Source organism: Vicia villosa, linkage group LG6, assembly GCF_029867415.1.
Source record: "Vicia villosa cultivar HV-30 ecotype Madison, WI linkage group LG6, Vvil1.0, whole genome shotgun sequence".
In the NCBI taxonomy this organism is placed as follows: Eukaryota; Viridiplantae; Streptophyta; class Magnoliopsida; order Fabales; family Fabaceae; genus Vicia; species Vicia villosa.
Window position 1 is genome coordinate 114887123 of NC_081185.1, and position 16933 is coordinate 114904055.

At 36.2% G+C, this 16933-nt stretch overlaps 1 protein-coding gene across 1 annotated transcript; it reads left to right on the forward strand.

Annotated features, from left to right (window-relative positions):
- Positions 1-246: 246 nt before the first annotated feature.
- On the forward strand, positions 247-1359 carry LOC131614429 (F-box/kelch-repeat protein At3g06240-like). The gene has a single exon (XM_058886011.1). The coding sequence runs from the start codon at positions 247-249 to the stop codon at positions 1357-1359; it is 1113 nt and encodes a 370-aa protein (XP_058741994.1).
- The last annotated feature ends 15574 nt before the right edge of the window (positions 1360-16933 follow it).

Sequence of the window (16933 nt, forward strand, 5' to 3'; positions counted from 1 at the left end):
TTTTTTAATTCTTTTATATAATTATTTTAAATCTATTTATTTACCACACTCTTTAACTCAATTGATTTGATTGAAAGCATTATATCATAACTCAGAACTAGAAATTAAATAAATTGAAGCCAAACAAAATACTAGTACGCTTTCTATACAATACTCTTCTAGTTGAATAATTCAGAACTAGAAATACTAAACCCTAAAAATGCACTTTATATAATGCACTTGATATTACTATCAAATGGCGGCAAAATGGCAAAGGAGAAGAGAGTGAACAGCTTGTATCTGCCTCCTGAATTGATCATGAAAATTCTGATGAGATTATCAGTGAAGACTCTATTATGTTACAGGTGTGTCTGCAAATCATGGCTTTCTCTAATTTCTAATAACCATTTTGCTACTTTACATTTTGAACATGCTGCCACACATAGACGTCTCTTCGTAAAACGTTATGCTCTTGAACCTTTATCCATAGATGTTGATTCATCTCTTCACGATGCTTCTGCATATGCTTCATCAACCCTTGATTTTTTTCGTCCCAAACGTCCTCTTGAAATAAGAGGTTCCTGTAGAGGGTTTTTGTTTTTGTACGAAGACACATACATCTATCTATTGAATCCATCCACCGGTTTGATCAAGCAAATACCTGACTCTCCTATAATAACTAATCATGGTTACGAACTTCTTTCTGGTTTTGCATATTACCAGCCCACTGATGATTACTTGATAGTTTCCGGGTTCTGCGAACTTCATCCGAATGATCCAGTAACTAGATTAATTAAATTGATGATTTTCTCATTGAGAGCTAATAAGTGGAAGCCAATTGAGGTTGCTTCTCATTTGCCTTATAAGGGGACTACTATATCGGAATGTATCCCTAAATGTGGGTTGTTCTTGAATGGATCTATCCATTGGATGGTTCATAATTATGAGAAATCAAAGAATGTTATTATTGCCTTTGATTTAAAGGAAATGAAGATATCAGAGATAGCTCTACCAGATGATTTTATTTTCAGTTATAGTAATGATTGTTCTATATATTATGAATTGTTGAAAGTTGGAGGACTTATCAGTGCGTGGGTGAAGGACCTGAATACAGTGAAGATATGGGTGATGCAAAAATATGGAGTTCACTCATCTTGGACTAAGATTATTCAATTTTCTATTGATCCTGATTTGCACAATTCTTTAGAGATAGTATGCCTAACAAAGTACGGTGATATTGTTGGAACAGATAATGAAAAAGGTGGATTGGTAAAGTTTAATGATAAAGGACAGCTACTAGAGTCTCTGCTTCCAGACAGATGTGAATTGGTGGATTATACAGAGTCTCTGTTTTCACTCCCCGACACCGGTCACGCTTAGGAATATGACTATTGATAACAAACATAAAGAATGTAATTCTGAAACCAGTTTCTTTATATTTATCTTATATCACGAGCCCTCGGTATCATGTCATGGAACATGAGAATTTTGTTATCTATATTTTATTTCATCATTATATTTTAACTTTTAAAGAATTTTATGTTATTGCTTTGTAAACATTAGCAATTTGTTTCCTTCCATTATTTTACTGTTTTTTTTTGCTTGAATTGTTGATCCAGTAGTTATTACATTGCACGCATGATATGATGTTTATTTTTTAAGCTCAGAAAATTACAAGCTAAAAGTGGTTTGCTCCAATTATGAATTTGTTTGGTTTGCACAATAGACATTCCTTTTATAAGAGAGATGTGTAACTTTTAGTTTTAAGATTAATCTAACGGTGAGTTTATTTTTTTATTTTATTTATAAAAAAAAAAATTTAAGTCAATCTCAATCAAACGGTGAGAGATTTCTTTTTTTTTTTTAAGTCAATCTCAGCCATTATATATGAGGTGTACAATTGTTATCATAGATATCAATCACACACTAAAACACACCTAATATTGCATATTAATTGTCACATTGAAGATTCCAATGCTACAAAAACTCAATATTCTTTAATTAAATTCACAATATTATTATTATTAATCTCATCAATATTAATCTGATAAAATCTGGAATATTTAGATTTTTTAACAAAACTCAGAAGATCATATTTTTATTTTTATACGGTTTAGTGAACACAGATAAAAAATAAGGTTGAAATTAGAAAATCTTTTCCATTGAAGGAGAGGTAGCTCCTTTAGTAGATCTGTAGCAAATGAAGTCAATAATCTCATTGATTTTGAAGAACATATCTATTTTTTTAAGTTTTATTTGAGCCAAGGTACTTCCTTTGATAGATCTACAGAAAATGAAGACAATAATCTCATTGGTCTTAATCTCATTGATTTTGAAGAACATATATACTTTTTTAGTTTTATTTGAGCAAAGGTAACTCTTTTGATAGATCTATAGAAAATGAAGACAATAATCTCATTGATTTTGAAGAACAAAGATCTAATTTTCTGGGTTTTATTTGAGCAAAAGTACAATCCCTAAAATTGTTTTGAAGAACAACAACCAAATATACCCAAAATCAATAAATGTAAATAGATTGGAAAAAAAGAAAATTAGAGATAATGAAGAAAGAAGGGGCCGCCCAAATAACGGATGTAGTCGCCGTCGAAAATGGCTGATTTTGTCGAAGTCAGAGTTAAGACAATCAAGGATTACATTGTGTGGCTGAAGTTGGAAAAAATTCATCAGCCATGTAGAAAACTTGTAGGCGTAGTTGGAAAAAACTCATCAACCATGGAGGAACCTTGTAGCCTGCCATGGAGGAACCTTGTAGCCTGCCATGGAGGAAGTTATTTTGTTAGCTGGAGAGAGAGAGAGAGAGAGATATGATGAAGAACAAGTAACGTGATTTCAAGTGTGGTGATTTCCATCAAATCAAATCTAAAATCTTCTTTATCTTTTCATGATAATTTTATGGTAATTTTAATTCAACATAAATAAATAAAATTAAATATGATAATTCAAATTAAATGGTGTGTTTTAATATTATTATTTATTATTTATGATAATTTAATTTAGTTTAGGTTAGTTTTATTTAATTTACGTGCAAGAATAATAATTTTTATTATTATTAGAATAAAAATAATTATTTTTTAAAATTCATAATAATTATTTTTTTTTGTTTTTTTTATAAATATAATAATTGATATTATTATTATTATTAAATGCATCCGTGACACAATTCACACATATTCGACCATCTTCAATGCATCCCTGACATGGTTCACACATTGTCAGATATCATCAGTGCATCCCTGACATGGTTCACAGATAGTCGGACATCATCAGTTGTCTGTCTGACGTGGTTCACACATAATTGACCATCACCAGTGCATCCCTGACATGATTCACACATAGTCGGACATCATCAATTGACTCTCAACAGTGCGTCCCTGATATGGTTCACACATAGTCGACATTCATCAGTTGACTCCCTGACAAGGTTCGCACATGGTTAACCATCTCCTGTTGATCTGTAACATGGTTCACACATAGTCAGACATCATCAATGCATCCCTGACATGGTTCACATATAGTCGATCATCTTCAATGATTCTCTGACATGGTTCACACATAGTCGGACATCATCAGTTAATTGTTTGACATGGTTCACACGTAGTTGACCATCACCAAGGCATCCCTGACATGGTTCACTCATAGTCAAACATCATCAGTTAACTGTCAGACATGGTTCGCACATAGTTCACCATCATTATTGCATCCCTAACGTGGTTCACACATAGTCGAACATCATCAGTTGATTGTCCACATGGTTCACACATAGATAGCCATCATCAGTATATTCATGACATGGTTCACACATAGTCGGACATCTTTAGTTGATTGTCTAACATGGTTCACACATAGTTAACCATCAATAATTCATCCCTTACATGGTTCACACATAGCTGACTATCAATGATGCATCCCTAACGTGGTTCACACATAGTCGAACAACATCGGTTGATTTCCTGACATGGTTCACACATAGTTGACCATCTCCTGTTCATCTGTAACATGGTTCACACATAATCGAACATCATCAGTTGACTACCTGACATGGTTCACACATGGTTGACCATGTCCTGCTTATCTATAACATGGTTCACACATAGTCAGACATCATCAGTGCATCCCTAACATGGTTCACACAAAGTTGATCATCTTCAATGAATCTCTAACATGGTTCACATATAGTCGGACATGATCAGTTAATTGTGTGACACGGTTCACACATAGTTAAGCATCACCAATGCATCCCTGGCATGGTTCACACATAGTCGAACATCATCAGTTGACTGTCTGACATGGTTCACACATAGTTCACCATCATCATTGCATCCCTGATATGGTTCACACATAGTCAGACATAATCAGTTGACAGTCGACATGGTTCACACATAGATGACCATCATCAGTGCATTCTTGACATGGTTCACACATAGTCGGACATCATCAGTTGACTGTCTAACATGGTTCACGCATAGTTGACCATCATTAGTTCATCCCTGACATGGTTCACACATAGTTGACCATCAACAGTGCATCCCTGACATGGTTCACACATAGTCGAACAACATCAATTGATTCCCTAACATGGTTCATACATATTTGACCATCTCCTGTACATCTATAACAAAGTTCACACATAGTCGTACATTATCAATTGACTCCCTGACATGTTTCATCATAGATGATGATATCCGATTCATCTGTAACATGGTTCACATATAGTTGACCATCATAAGTTGACTGTTTGACATTGTTCACACATAGTTGACCATCTCATATCCATCTTTAACATGGTTCACACATAGTTTACCATCATTAGTGCATCTGTGACATGGTTCACACATAGTCGAACAGTATCAGTTGACTCCCTGACATGGTTCACACATAGTTGACCATCTCCTGTTCATCTGTAACACGGTTAACACATAGTCGAACATCATCAGTTGACTCCATGACATGGTTCACACATAGTTGACAATCTCTTATCCATCTATAACATCGTTCACACATAGTCGAACATCGTTAGTTGACTCCTCGACATGGTTCACACATAGTCGAACAACATTAGTTGATTCCCTAACATGGTTCACCCATAGTTGACCATCTCCTGTTCATCTGTAACATTTTTCACACATAGTCGACCATCATCAGTGTATCCCTAACATTTTTCATACATAGTTGGATATCATCAGTTGGCTGTCTAACATGGTTCACACATATTTGACCATCATCAATGCATCCTTGACATTGTTCACACATAATTGACCATCTTCAATGCATCCCTGACATGGTTCCTACATAGTTAGACATCATCAGTTGACTGTCTGACATGGTTCACACATAGTTGACAATCATCCGTGGACTGTCTGACATGGTTCACACATAGTTAACCATCTTTAATGAATCCTTGATATTGTTCACACATAGTTGACCATCTTCAATGCTTCCATGACATGGTTCACACATAGTAGACCATCATCACTCGACTGTCTGACATGGATCATACATAGTTGGCCATCATAAATGCATCCCTGACATTGTTCACACATAGTTGACCATCATCAGTTGAGTGTCTGACATGGATCACACATAGTTGACCATCTTTAATGCATCCTTGATATTGTTCACACATAGATGATCATCTTCAATGCATCCATGACATGGTTAACACATAGTTGACCATCATCAGTTGACTGTCTAACATGGTTCACACATAGTTGACCATCATCAATGCATCCTTGATATTGTTCACACATAGTTGACCATCTTCAATGCATCTATGACATGGATCACACATAGTTGACCATCAATAGTAAACTGTTTAACATGGTTCACACATAGTTGATCATTATCAATGCATCCCAGACATGGTTCAAACATAGTTGAACATCATCAATGCATCCCTGACACGGTTCATACATAGTCAAACATGATCAGGTTACTCTCTGACATGGATCGCACATAGTTGACAATCATCAATGCATCCCTGACATTTTTCACACGTAGTTGACCATCATCAGTACATCCCTGACATGATTCATACATAGTCAAAAATCATCAGTTGACTTCTCGACATGGTTCACACATAATCGAACAACATTAGTTGATTCCCTAACATGGTTCACACATAGTTGACCATCTCCTGTTCATCTGTAACATGTTTCACACATAGTCGAATATCATTAGTTGACTCCCTGACATGTTTCACACATCAATAGTTTAACATCATCAATGCATCCTTGACATTGTTCGCACATAGTTGACCATCTTCAATGCATCCCTGACATGGTTCCTACATAGTCAGACATCGTCAGTTGATTGTCTGACATGGTTCACACATAATTGACCATCATCAGTTGACTGTTTGACATGGTTCACACATAGTTGACCATCTTTAATGCATCCTTGATATTTTTCACACATAGTTGACCATCTTCAATGCTTCCATGACATGGTTCACACATATTTAAACATCATCAGTTGATTGTCTAACATGGTTCACACGTAGTTGACCATCATCAGTTGATTGTTTGACATGGTTTACACAAATTTGACCATCATCAATGCATTATTGATATTGTTCACACATAGTTGATCATCTTCAATGCATCCCTGACATGGTTCCTACATAGTCAGACATCATCAGTTGATTGTTAGACATGGCTCACACATAGTTGACCATCATCAGTGTATCCCTAACATTTTTCAGACATAGTTTGATTTCATCAGTTGACTGTCAGACATGGTTCACACATAGTTGACCATCTTTAATGCATCCCTAGCATGGTTCACACATAGTCGAGCACCTTTAATGTATCCTTGACATGGCTTACAAACAGTTGACCACTATTAGTTGACTATCTTCCATGGTTCACATATAGTTGAACATCTTCAATGCATCTCTATTATGGTTCTCACATAGTTTACCATAATCAGTTGACTATCTGACATGATTGACACATTGTCAACCATATTTAATGCTTTCCTGACATGGTTCACATGCCGTCGATTATCTTTAATGCATCCCTGACATGGTTTACAAATAGTTTACTATCTTCCATGGTTCACACATAGTTAGACATCATCGGTTTACTGTCTGACATTGTTCACACATAGTTTACCAGCATCAGTGTATCCCTGACATCGTTCACACATCGTCGGACATCATCAGTTGACTGTCTAACATGGTTCACACATATTCGGACATCATCAGTGCATCCCTGACATGGTTCTCACATAGTTGGACATAATCAATTCATCCTTGACATCGTTCACACATAGTCGGACATCATCAATTGACTATCTAACTTGGTACACATATAGTCGAACATCATTAGTGCATTCCTAACATAGTTCACACATAGTCAAACATCATCAGTTGATTATATGGCATGGTTAACACATAGTCGGGCATCATCAGTGCATCCGTGACATGATTTACACATAGTCAAACATCATTATTTGAATTTTTGACATTGTTCCCACATATTTTTTAAATTAAAAAAAAACGACATTTTTATATAAAAAATAAATAACATAAATAATTTATTTTTTTAATTAAAAAATTTGCATCTTTAAAAAATAATTTTTTAAAAAATAAATAATCATTGTTTTTAAAAATAAATAAACGTTAATTTTTAAATTAAAAAAATAACATGATATATCATATTTATTAATTATTTTTTAAGAAATTCAATTAAAATTTAATGTCTAATTTAGTTTGAACAAATTAATATGTTACATATATTTTAAAAAATATAATATGTAACATATATATTTTACAATTATTTTTACTTTAGCATACAAATATTATTTTTATAAAATATTTTAGATTAGTTAAAATAACCACCGTAGCATAGCATAGTGTCATACCCCAAAATTTACCCGGTGTAATTCCAATTTTAATTTATTAAGGGTGTTAAAAATTAAGAGCCATAGGGTTTAATACACCTATTATTAAACTCGCTCTCTTATAAAATGCCCGTATAAATTGGTGGAGGTGCGAACATCACATATTTGAGGTCCAATTTATTCTGGCCCATGTGTTTCTAGTCATTTACTCATTTTTATTACAAAATTTTTCATTCTTCTATTAAATAATATTACTATTATTAATAACTATTTGAATTATTATTAATAGAATTATTATATAATTTTGTTTCAAAAAAAAATAGGAGTCCAATTATATTAAGACTAATCATTCTTATTAGGGTTTTATTAATTTTAATTATTAAAATTATTAGTTGATTAGTTTGTTTTTTTTACTGATTAACTAATTAATTGAAGCTTTTTGTTTTTTGTTGTTGTCGTGTTGTTGGGCCAGATGGAGTCAATGGGCCTTACGGGTCATCAGGGGTCGGAACGGGTCAAACCCAACCCGGTTCCTATTCACCTTCTCTCCCAAACGTAACCCTAGCCTCCACCTCCTCCGCGCCGCCGCTGCCTCCAGCCACACAAACCCTAGCTTCAATCTTCGCCCAAGCCCACAAATCAAATGCAAGCGTAAATGAATCTAAGGAAACAATCTCAATCAAAACTAAATCAAATCTTAACAAATTGAATCAAGTAATTTTATTAAATCAAAATAATATTACAGACATATATGAAAGTCCAATCGGAATCAAGAAAAACCTAAAACTAATTGAATCAAAGAATCAAATCCAATCTTTCCTAATCTAAAACAAAACTCTAAGACTATAAATTGAAAAGAAGAAATTAGAAGAAAAAAAAGAAATTCGCAGAGAGATCTTGGTTGTGCGCCGTCGCGAACTCAAACCCTAAGTCGTCGCTTGACCGTCGTCTTGGTACCTGCAATCACAGAGAAGAGAAGAGGAGATTAGAGGGAGGGAGCTAACACGTTCTAGAAATCAAGAACTTAAGGTAACCGCCGCAAACACGTAGCTTAGGGGTTTGATCTATTGCATGTTCATGTTTAATTTTGTATGAATCTGGAAATTTCTTTTGTTTATGTTACGGGATTCTGGGTTTTTGTATGAACAAAGGGGGCGGAGGGGATGAAGATCATCGAGATCTTCATCGATCTGGGGAATTTTGGGTTAAAAGTGTTTGAACGTTTGAGTTTACCGGTTGAACATTCAACCGGAAACTGGATTTTAGTGGCGGAGAGAGAGGTGGTTCACGGTGGGGGCGGTGGCCGGTGTTGGGGTTATGGTTGTTTTCTGGGTTTGGTGTTTTGGATAGAATAGAGAAAAGAGAGAGAACAGAGCGAAAAGCGAGAGAAAGGAAACAAGGAATGAAGAAGGAAGAGATGAGAGGGAGTGAGTGATGGCTATCACCGCCGTCCGGTGACTGACACTTGGCCTCCTGATGGCCACTTGTCAACGTGAGCGAACTTGATTCGCTACGTGTGTCTTACCATACACCCCAACTAAAAACGCATGCAGACCCTTTGATCTGTTTAGGTTCAGATCCAACGCTCCGTACCTGCGTACACACCGTAAACCATACACCTGCGCTACACACGGACCAGCGGATCTAAAATACTAATGGGCTTGGCCCTTTGTCATACCCTAATTTTTGACCCCCCCTGAGATGACATATCTTCAGGATTTTCATCAAGTCAAAGTAAGTACCCAGAGCAATCTGACATTCAATCAAGGGTGTTCAAAGACCAGAAAGCTCAGGCAAAGGATCAATCAATAGAAGGATTAGTCTCTAATACAATCATAAGACTCAAGAGCTTCATTATTTCATCTATGATTGATTAGACACCCAGTCATCTGAGTACAGGTTTACTCAGGTCACCAGACTAGGGTTTTTAGCCTATCAAGGACTAAAATCAGGGATCACCTTTGGGAAACCCTAAAAAGCCCCAGGGGATCATTCAAAGACATCAATCATCTTCAAATAGCTCATATGACAAGATCCACTGGACATCACACCTCAATTCAAAGTCTACAGTCATTATTTTCATATGGTCGACAATTAGGGTTTTTGACCTAATTCACCAGGATGGTTGACTTTTAATCAGGGCATGGATCTAAAAATCAAGACATGATTCAAGAACCTCTACTACCTCAATATAATCCATTTACATCATTCATTTGAGGAGAAGATCTTGATTCTACACAAAAGTCCAAATCTCACCATATCTGGAAAAAGTCAACTGTATGGGATCACCATTGACTTTTAAGATTTTTGGTCAAACCATGACTTTCAAGGATCAATATCATCAATATATGGATATTAAAGTCATTTGACCAAAGAAATTCAAAGAAATTCACCAAGGAGCAAAAAGTCGGGAATTAGGGTTTTTGAGGGCACTGTGAGAACTCAAAATTTCACCTACACAACTCAAAAAACTTCCAACATGAAAGTTGTAGATCTTGCAAAATAAAACAACATCTTACAAAGGAACGTTTTTCAAAAGATCAATCATTTAAGAGTTTTGGAAATTTTGGAGTTTTAGGTCATAAACACTTAGAAATTTTTCTAAGTGTTTTAACTTAGTTTTCTTCCAACTTTGGCCTCATTTTTCACAAATTTGCCAAAGGATTCTGAAGAAACTCCAAACTAATGATTTGAAGTAGATGTTTAGGGCTTTCCAAATTGTGTTCAACCTTCTCCAAATTCATTTTGAGCTAAGAGTTATGCTTGTTCAAAGTTGGCCTCATGAAGTGAAATTATAGGTCATGCATCATTTTGGAACTTTGAAATTTTGTGCACATGACCTCAAATATGGATGCTACACGACCCATAACACATCTGAAAACATACCATGCATTCATTTTTACCATGCCATGATAATTGAAGAAGATTCCTAAAACAAGAACATGTGATTATGTAATGATTACATTTGTGAATTTATGGCAAATTGATGAATCACCCAAGGAATCTTCTCACCAACCAATTAGAGCTCACTTTGCATCTGAAATGTTCCCCAAGATCAGATAGAATCAATGGATAGGGGAAGCTAGCCCGAAAATGCATCATTGCATTTAGGATCTTTTCAAAATTTCTTCTTGGCTAAGAAACCAAACTTCTTTCATTAAGCAAGCTCACCACAGCCAATTGATCTGCATTCATTTGCCTATAAATAGGAGGGCATACTTCAGTAGAAAAACACACCAAAGCAACCATATTCCTTGCTTTCTCTTTCTCTTCTCATGCTTATTGTTTTTCAAAGTTCTTTGGCAAGAAGAATCGTTTTCTTCAAACCAGAGCTTATCTTTGGAAAGTAAGCATTCTAACATCTCAAGGGAGGTCATTTGAGGAGATCCAAGCACCTGGATCATTTCTGTAAGTGGAGGAACACCATTGTTGCTCTCACTTTGAAGCTGTTGCAGTTGAAGGTCCATAGTGCAATTCAGAAGGTTTCCAATCGAGCCAAGCATCCAGGCACGTTCCATAGGAGGTAGTGAAGCTGTTCAGATGGCTGCAGCTCATCTGTAACTCAAGAATCATCATCCTCCATGTTCACTTGAAGCTGAAATCGAGGGAGGTCCATAGAGTAATTCAGGAAGATTGAGGTTACTAAAAGCATTCAGTTAGCATCACTGAGTCACAAGGAAGCTTTTGGGATCATTCATACAAGCCCAGTTGCTCTCCATCATCCTCACGACCTCCATTTTCAGAGGTAAGTTTCTGAACTCCACCTCTTTAATTTAAGCACTCTTTATGATATAGCTCGATTCTATCTTGTTCAGCATCATCAGAGGATTGAAAACCCTCTATCATCATTCATTTATCTTTCAGTATAGCCATTTAATTTGATTTTTAAATTTTAGGGTTCTTCACGATTTCTGGTAAATTAGTTAGATGTAGTTAATATAAATCTATGTTAGTTACATATTTAGAATCGTGAGTAAATTTAGAGCAAGTTTGGTCTTTACATCGTTGCAAATGGTTGAGAAATGAGCGAGTTCATAAATTTGAAATTTGAGAGCTTGAGGTTGAAGATGAAGATGGTGGTGGCGCGCAATTTTCAAACTCAGGTCTAAGTTTATTTTATCTTGATTGATACCTGTTTCATTAACGACTAAAACGTGATAGCCTAGTGGTAAAGAGTGTTTGTGTGTTGCGCGTGCCCAAGGTCTGGGGTTCGAATCCCCCTCGCCCCAGACCTTTTGATTTTATTTCTTTTTTCACTTCTATGCATTTGAGTAATATATGAATTGCAATGGAACCATGCATATGACACCAAGCGCGCGTTGGCTCAGTGGTGTTGTTTTGGGCTGGTAATACAAAGGGCGTGGGTTCAAACCTGGTTGGTGACAAAACCCTATTTTTTACCACTTTTTCCCATTTAATTTCTTCACAACTTTAACCAATTATTTAACCTATCAAATTAATTTATTTTCACTTCATTTTTCACACACTTGTCATTTAATATATCTATTTTATGAATAATCAAAAAATCATAAAAAACATTATTTATTTCATATATTTTTATTAGGTTTAAAATAGTGTGTTTTAAGTGGTTTTCTTAAATACTTTAAATACATATATTCATTTTGTTTTAACCTAATTATTTTTGTGAATAAAGTTTATGATAAAACCCTAATTATTTAGGTCTTAATTAGGCATAGATCTTTTTTTACCTTAATTAAGTTGACTTTCTGTCAATTTTCAAAACTGTTTTCAATCTCCGAATAAATCGAATAATTAAGGTTTTCAAACAACAAAACCTTATATTATTTCAAATCATTTTCAAAACTAATTTTACACCAGTACTGTAAAGTACTGGGCCTCTAATAGAGTGTAAGTCCCAAACACCTTCTCTTCTTAGCTTGTTTTCAAAACTGTATTTTCAAAATCTTCTTTCTGTTTTCAAAACATTCTTCTGGTATTTGAAGGGCATTATTCCCGGTGAAACTCTTCAGATACCTATGTGACCTTTGTCCATCTTCACTTCTTCTGTTTTCAAAAACCATTAACTGTTTATCATAAATATTCAACTATTATCAACAAAACAACAAAAATACTGTTAAGGCTCTGTACATACTTCTTCAAAGGCCTCCACTCCATCCAGGTTAGGCTTTACAAGCTTTCAATTTACAGTCTTTATTTAAATTACTGTCAAATATAAACTGTGCATATATATTAGTTTAGAACTACGTTTGAGTATAAACCTTAGGACAGTTAAACTATATATATATTATAGGAATATGACCTAGGATTGAGAATGTCTTCCCGGTGAAGGCTCTTTCCTAATTAGAGATCTGTAGTTCAAACCCCCAAGATGAATTATTCCCGGTGAAACATCTTGGAAAAAACCTTAGAATCCAAAAAAATAGGACACATCCACCCAAAGAGGAATTATTCCCGGTGAAACCTCTTACCCATTTGCTTAGAGCCAAAATAAGTTCAAAACTACATAGCTTTCTCTTGTGCTATAACAAGGACCCTCGATTAGCCTCCTCTTGGGTTTTGTACAAGGACCCACAGGCTTCTTAAAAGCATTTCCAGCTTCCTCTTGAGCTTGTATACAAGGACCCATCAGGTTTCTTATAAACATAGGAATAGGTCTTTAGTCACCTTTTAGCCTACCCTGGTGAGTTTTCTTCCAATTTAAACCAGACTTTTAACAAGCCAAGTTTGTCTCAATTTCACATTGAGTACACCTTTTGGATTGAGAGACATGGACAGTCTCTGTCACCCTTATCTTCATCAATTTTCCTTAGCAGAGTCTAGGATCCATGTTTGATCATCCTCAGCATGTGTCAGCCTTCATCTTGGACTTTAAACAAGAAGTCTCCACTAGATATCTTTCTGCCATCATTTTAACAAAAACCCCTGGAAAGGGTTAGCCTCCAAAGTCAATTAAAATCAATCTATCATTTCAGTCAAAAATCCCTGGAAAGGGTTAGCCTCCAATATCAATCTTTCAAAACCAAATATTCATTCTCTTAGGAGATAATTTCCCCAAAAGAGTCAAAACCCCTGGAAAGGGTCAGCCTCCAAAAACATGATAAAGTCAGTCTTTTAACAGACAAATTCACCAGCTGAGTCAAAATCCCTGGAAAGGGTTAGCTTCCAAAGAAAAACAGTCTTTTAATAAATAAAATCTCCTCAATAGAGTCAAACCAACAAAAACAGTTAGCCTCAACCTTGGGCTTCATACAAGGCACCAAACAATAAAACTCCCCTGTCAAGAGTCAGCCTCAACCTTGGGCATTGTACAAGGCAGATAATAGAGTCTCCTCAGTGAGTTCTTCATCATTCAGTAGCCACAACCTTGGGCTTTGTACAAGGCAGATTAAACCATATTTTTATGTGTCAAAGATTCCTAACACCTAGGATCTTTTCCCCATAGAGTCATCCATACTCAGTTTATTTAAGAGTCAGCCACAACCTTGGGCTTTGTACAAGGCAGAAAATAAATTTTTTTCCTAGCTAGAGTCAGCCTCAATTCTGGGCTTTGTACAGAACACCAAATAAAAATCCATCAAAATAAACACTCTCCAAATAGAGTCAGCCTCAATTCTGGGCTTTGTACAGAACACAAAAATATCCTGTAATTAATCCCCAATGGAGTCATCTCCCAGAGTCAATAATAATTAATAAATCAATCAAAAAGCCTCAAGCTTGGGCCTCATACAAGCCAGCTAAAGTCAAATCTTTTATACAGTAGATAGACATAGCTTATCTCTATAGAGAGATATTTTTACTACTCTACCACATTCAAACAAACAAACATTTCCATTTCAATTTCAATTTTAATCAAGTCTCCCATTTAGGATTTTGAAAGGCATGAGCTGGCAGTAAAACCCAGACATGTGGTAACTTTCCCTAATTTGGATGAGCATCTTTCCTTCATTTAAGAGGCATTTGACTGGTATACTTGCACATACACAAGTAAGGTCCCCCTCTTGAATGAAATGAATTCAGTTATTCTGTCACCTTTAAATGTTTGTGGTAGAATAGTACAAATACCTCTCTGTAAAGATGATTTCATGTCTCTTTACTGTAAACAGAGATTTAATTCCAAGCTTCAACCTTGAGCTTCAAGCAAGGCACCAAAAACAAGTAATTTCCCTAGTTAGTTCCCCGAACTACATTAAGCTCTGACTTCCACTAGGGATATGTAGGCATGAGGTTCACAAGGAATCTCAGCGAGCTAATAAAATACCAAAAATAGTTAGTCTGTCTATCTGTCTGTCTTTCTTTAATCAATTCAATTCTCTCTCCTAACACAAAGGAGAAACTTTCCCAATCTTTAGCAATAAACACAATCACAATGACACAGAGAAGGTTCCTGTAGAGTACTACAGATATGTAGGGTGTTTAAACACTTCCTTATGTATAACCGACCCCCCGGACTCCAGAATTTCTAGTCTAGGTGAAATCCCCACACTTAGCAAACTCCTAGGGTTTAGTTGAGATCTTTTTTCCCCTTTCCTACTCGTAGGACAAATAAGAAAGTTCGTGTGATATCGTAGGAAGAACTGAAACAAAATTCATCCCACCACGGGCGCATTCTCCTTCCAAATTTCGCGTGAAGGGTCTAGCGTGCCGTCCTCCCAAGTGAAACGGGGAGGTAAAGAAAACGACCACCACAGAAAAATGGCGACTCTGCTGGGGATATAAGTGTTAAAAACCTTGGTTTTTCATCCAAACCAATGGTTGACCTGTTGCTGGTCCAGCCCCAATGAGGAATTAGGGATGCCAAATTCCCCCTCAAACAAGAGAGGTCCTGCCTAACCTCTGTGTCATATCATGTGATTGTTGCATATATATATTTGTTTATTTTGTTTATTCTGTATCGGGAAAGGGCTTGATTCCCCCTTGTGGTGAGAAATCCTATACCCGGATTTGAGTGCAACATAAGATAGGATGGAGGATGTCTTCCCGGTGAAGGCCCTCTAATCTTGGTTCACAAGTCTATTCTTGGGATTTGCCTGGCTGGTTGTGATTAACTGCGCCACTGCATTCCGAGACTGATTTGTACCAGGAGGACCTAGAAACACATTAACCCCACTTAAAGCCTTTTTTTTAGGACGTAGAGCGGTGATTACAGAAGTAATTGTCACGCAGATACTACACTCAGAGAAAACTCTCTTATAGATACCAATCAACGTATCTTTAAGGTTGAGCAAAAACTCTGAGACCCCTAGAACCCGTTCTACAGGTACAAAAATCCTTAACCTTAGTTTACCATTGGGGCGGGGATTGCGTTTGGACTTCATGACCACTATACCCTTCAACGCCATGTTTGTTTAAAACTCTTGTGTGTGCATTCATGCATTCATGCATCATTCATTAATAAACAACTAAAAACAAAAAGAGTCTTTTTCGAGTCGTTTTTCAAGGAAACTAAATAACGAACATTTTGAACTTCATAGAAAGAGAGAAACGGAGAAAGGACTTAAGGATCTATATTATGGATTACGGAAGAAAGAGAGCTAGGAAATACACCTTCAAGATTCCCCAGGTCGAGGAACTGGGAAAGCTCGGAAAACTGGTGGTCAACCCCCAGGCTTTCAAGGAGAAGTATGGAAAACTTCTGCCTTTGCTCAATACCAACATGGTGGATGGGATCCTTCCCACCTTGGTACAGTTTTACGATCCAACGTATCACTGCTTCACCTTTCCAGATTATCAGCTCATGCCTACGTTGGAAGAGTACTCTCGTCTGATTGGAATACCCGTGTACGCGCAAGATCCGTACTCCGGTTTGGAAAAGAATCCTGACGACATTATCATTGTTGCAACTACTCCTTTGAATGTAGTCGACATCAGAACTCATATGGTGAGTAGAGGAGGAATTCAAGGATTGCCCTCCAAATTCCTGTTTGATCAAGCTCGGTACTTCGTCAGCATCCAAGATATGAGCGCATTTGAGGAAATCTTGGCTTTGCTTATCTACGGATTGTTTTTGTTCCCTAACATTAACGATTTCGTCGACATCAACGCAATTAAGATCTTCTTAATTGGAAATCCAGTTCCAACCTTGCTTGCGGATGCTTATCACTCTGTGCAT

Excerpts from the sequence above, each read along its gene's own strand:
- LOC131614429 (XM_058886011.1), top strand. The coding sequence starts at position 247 with ATGGCAAAGGAGAAGAGAGTGAACAGCTTGTATCTGCCTCCTGAATTG.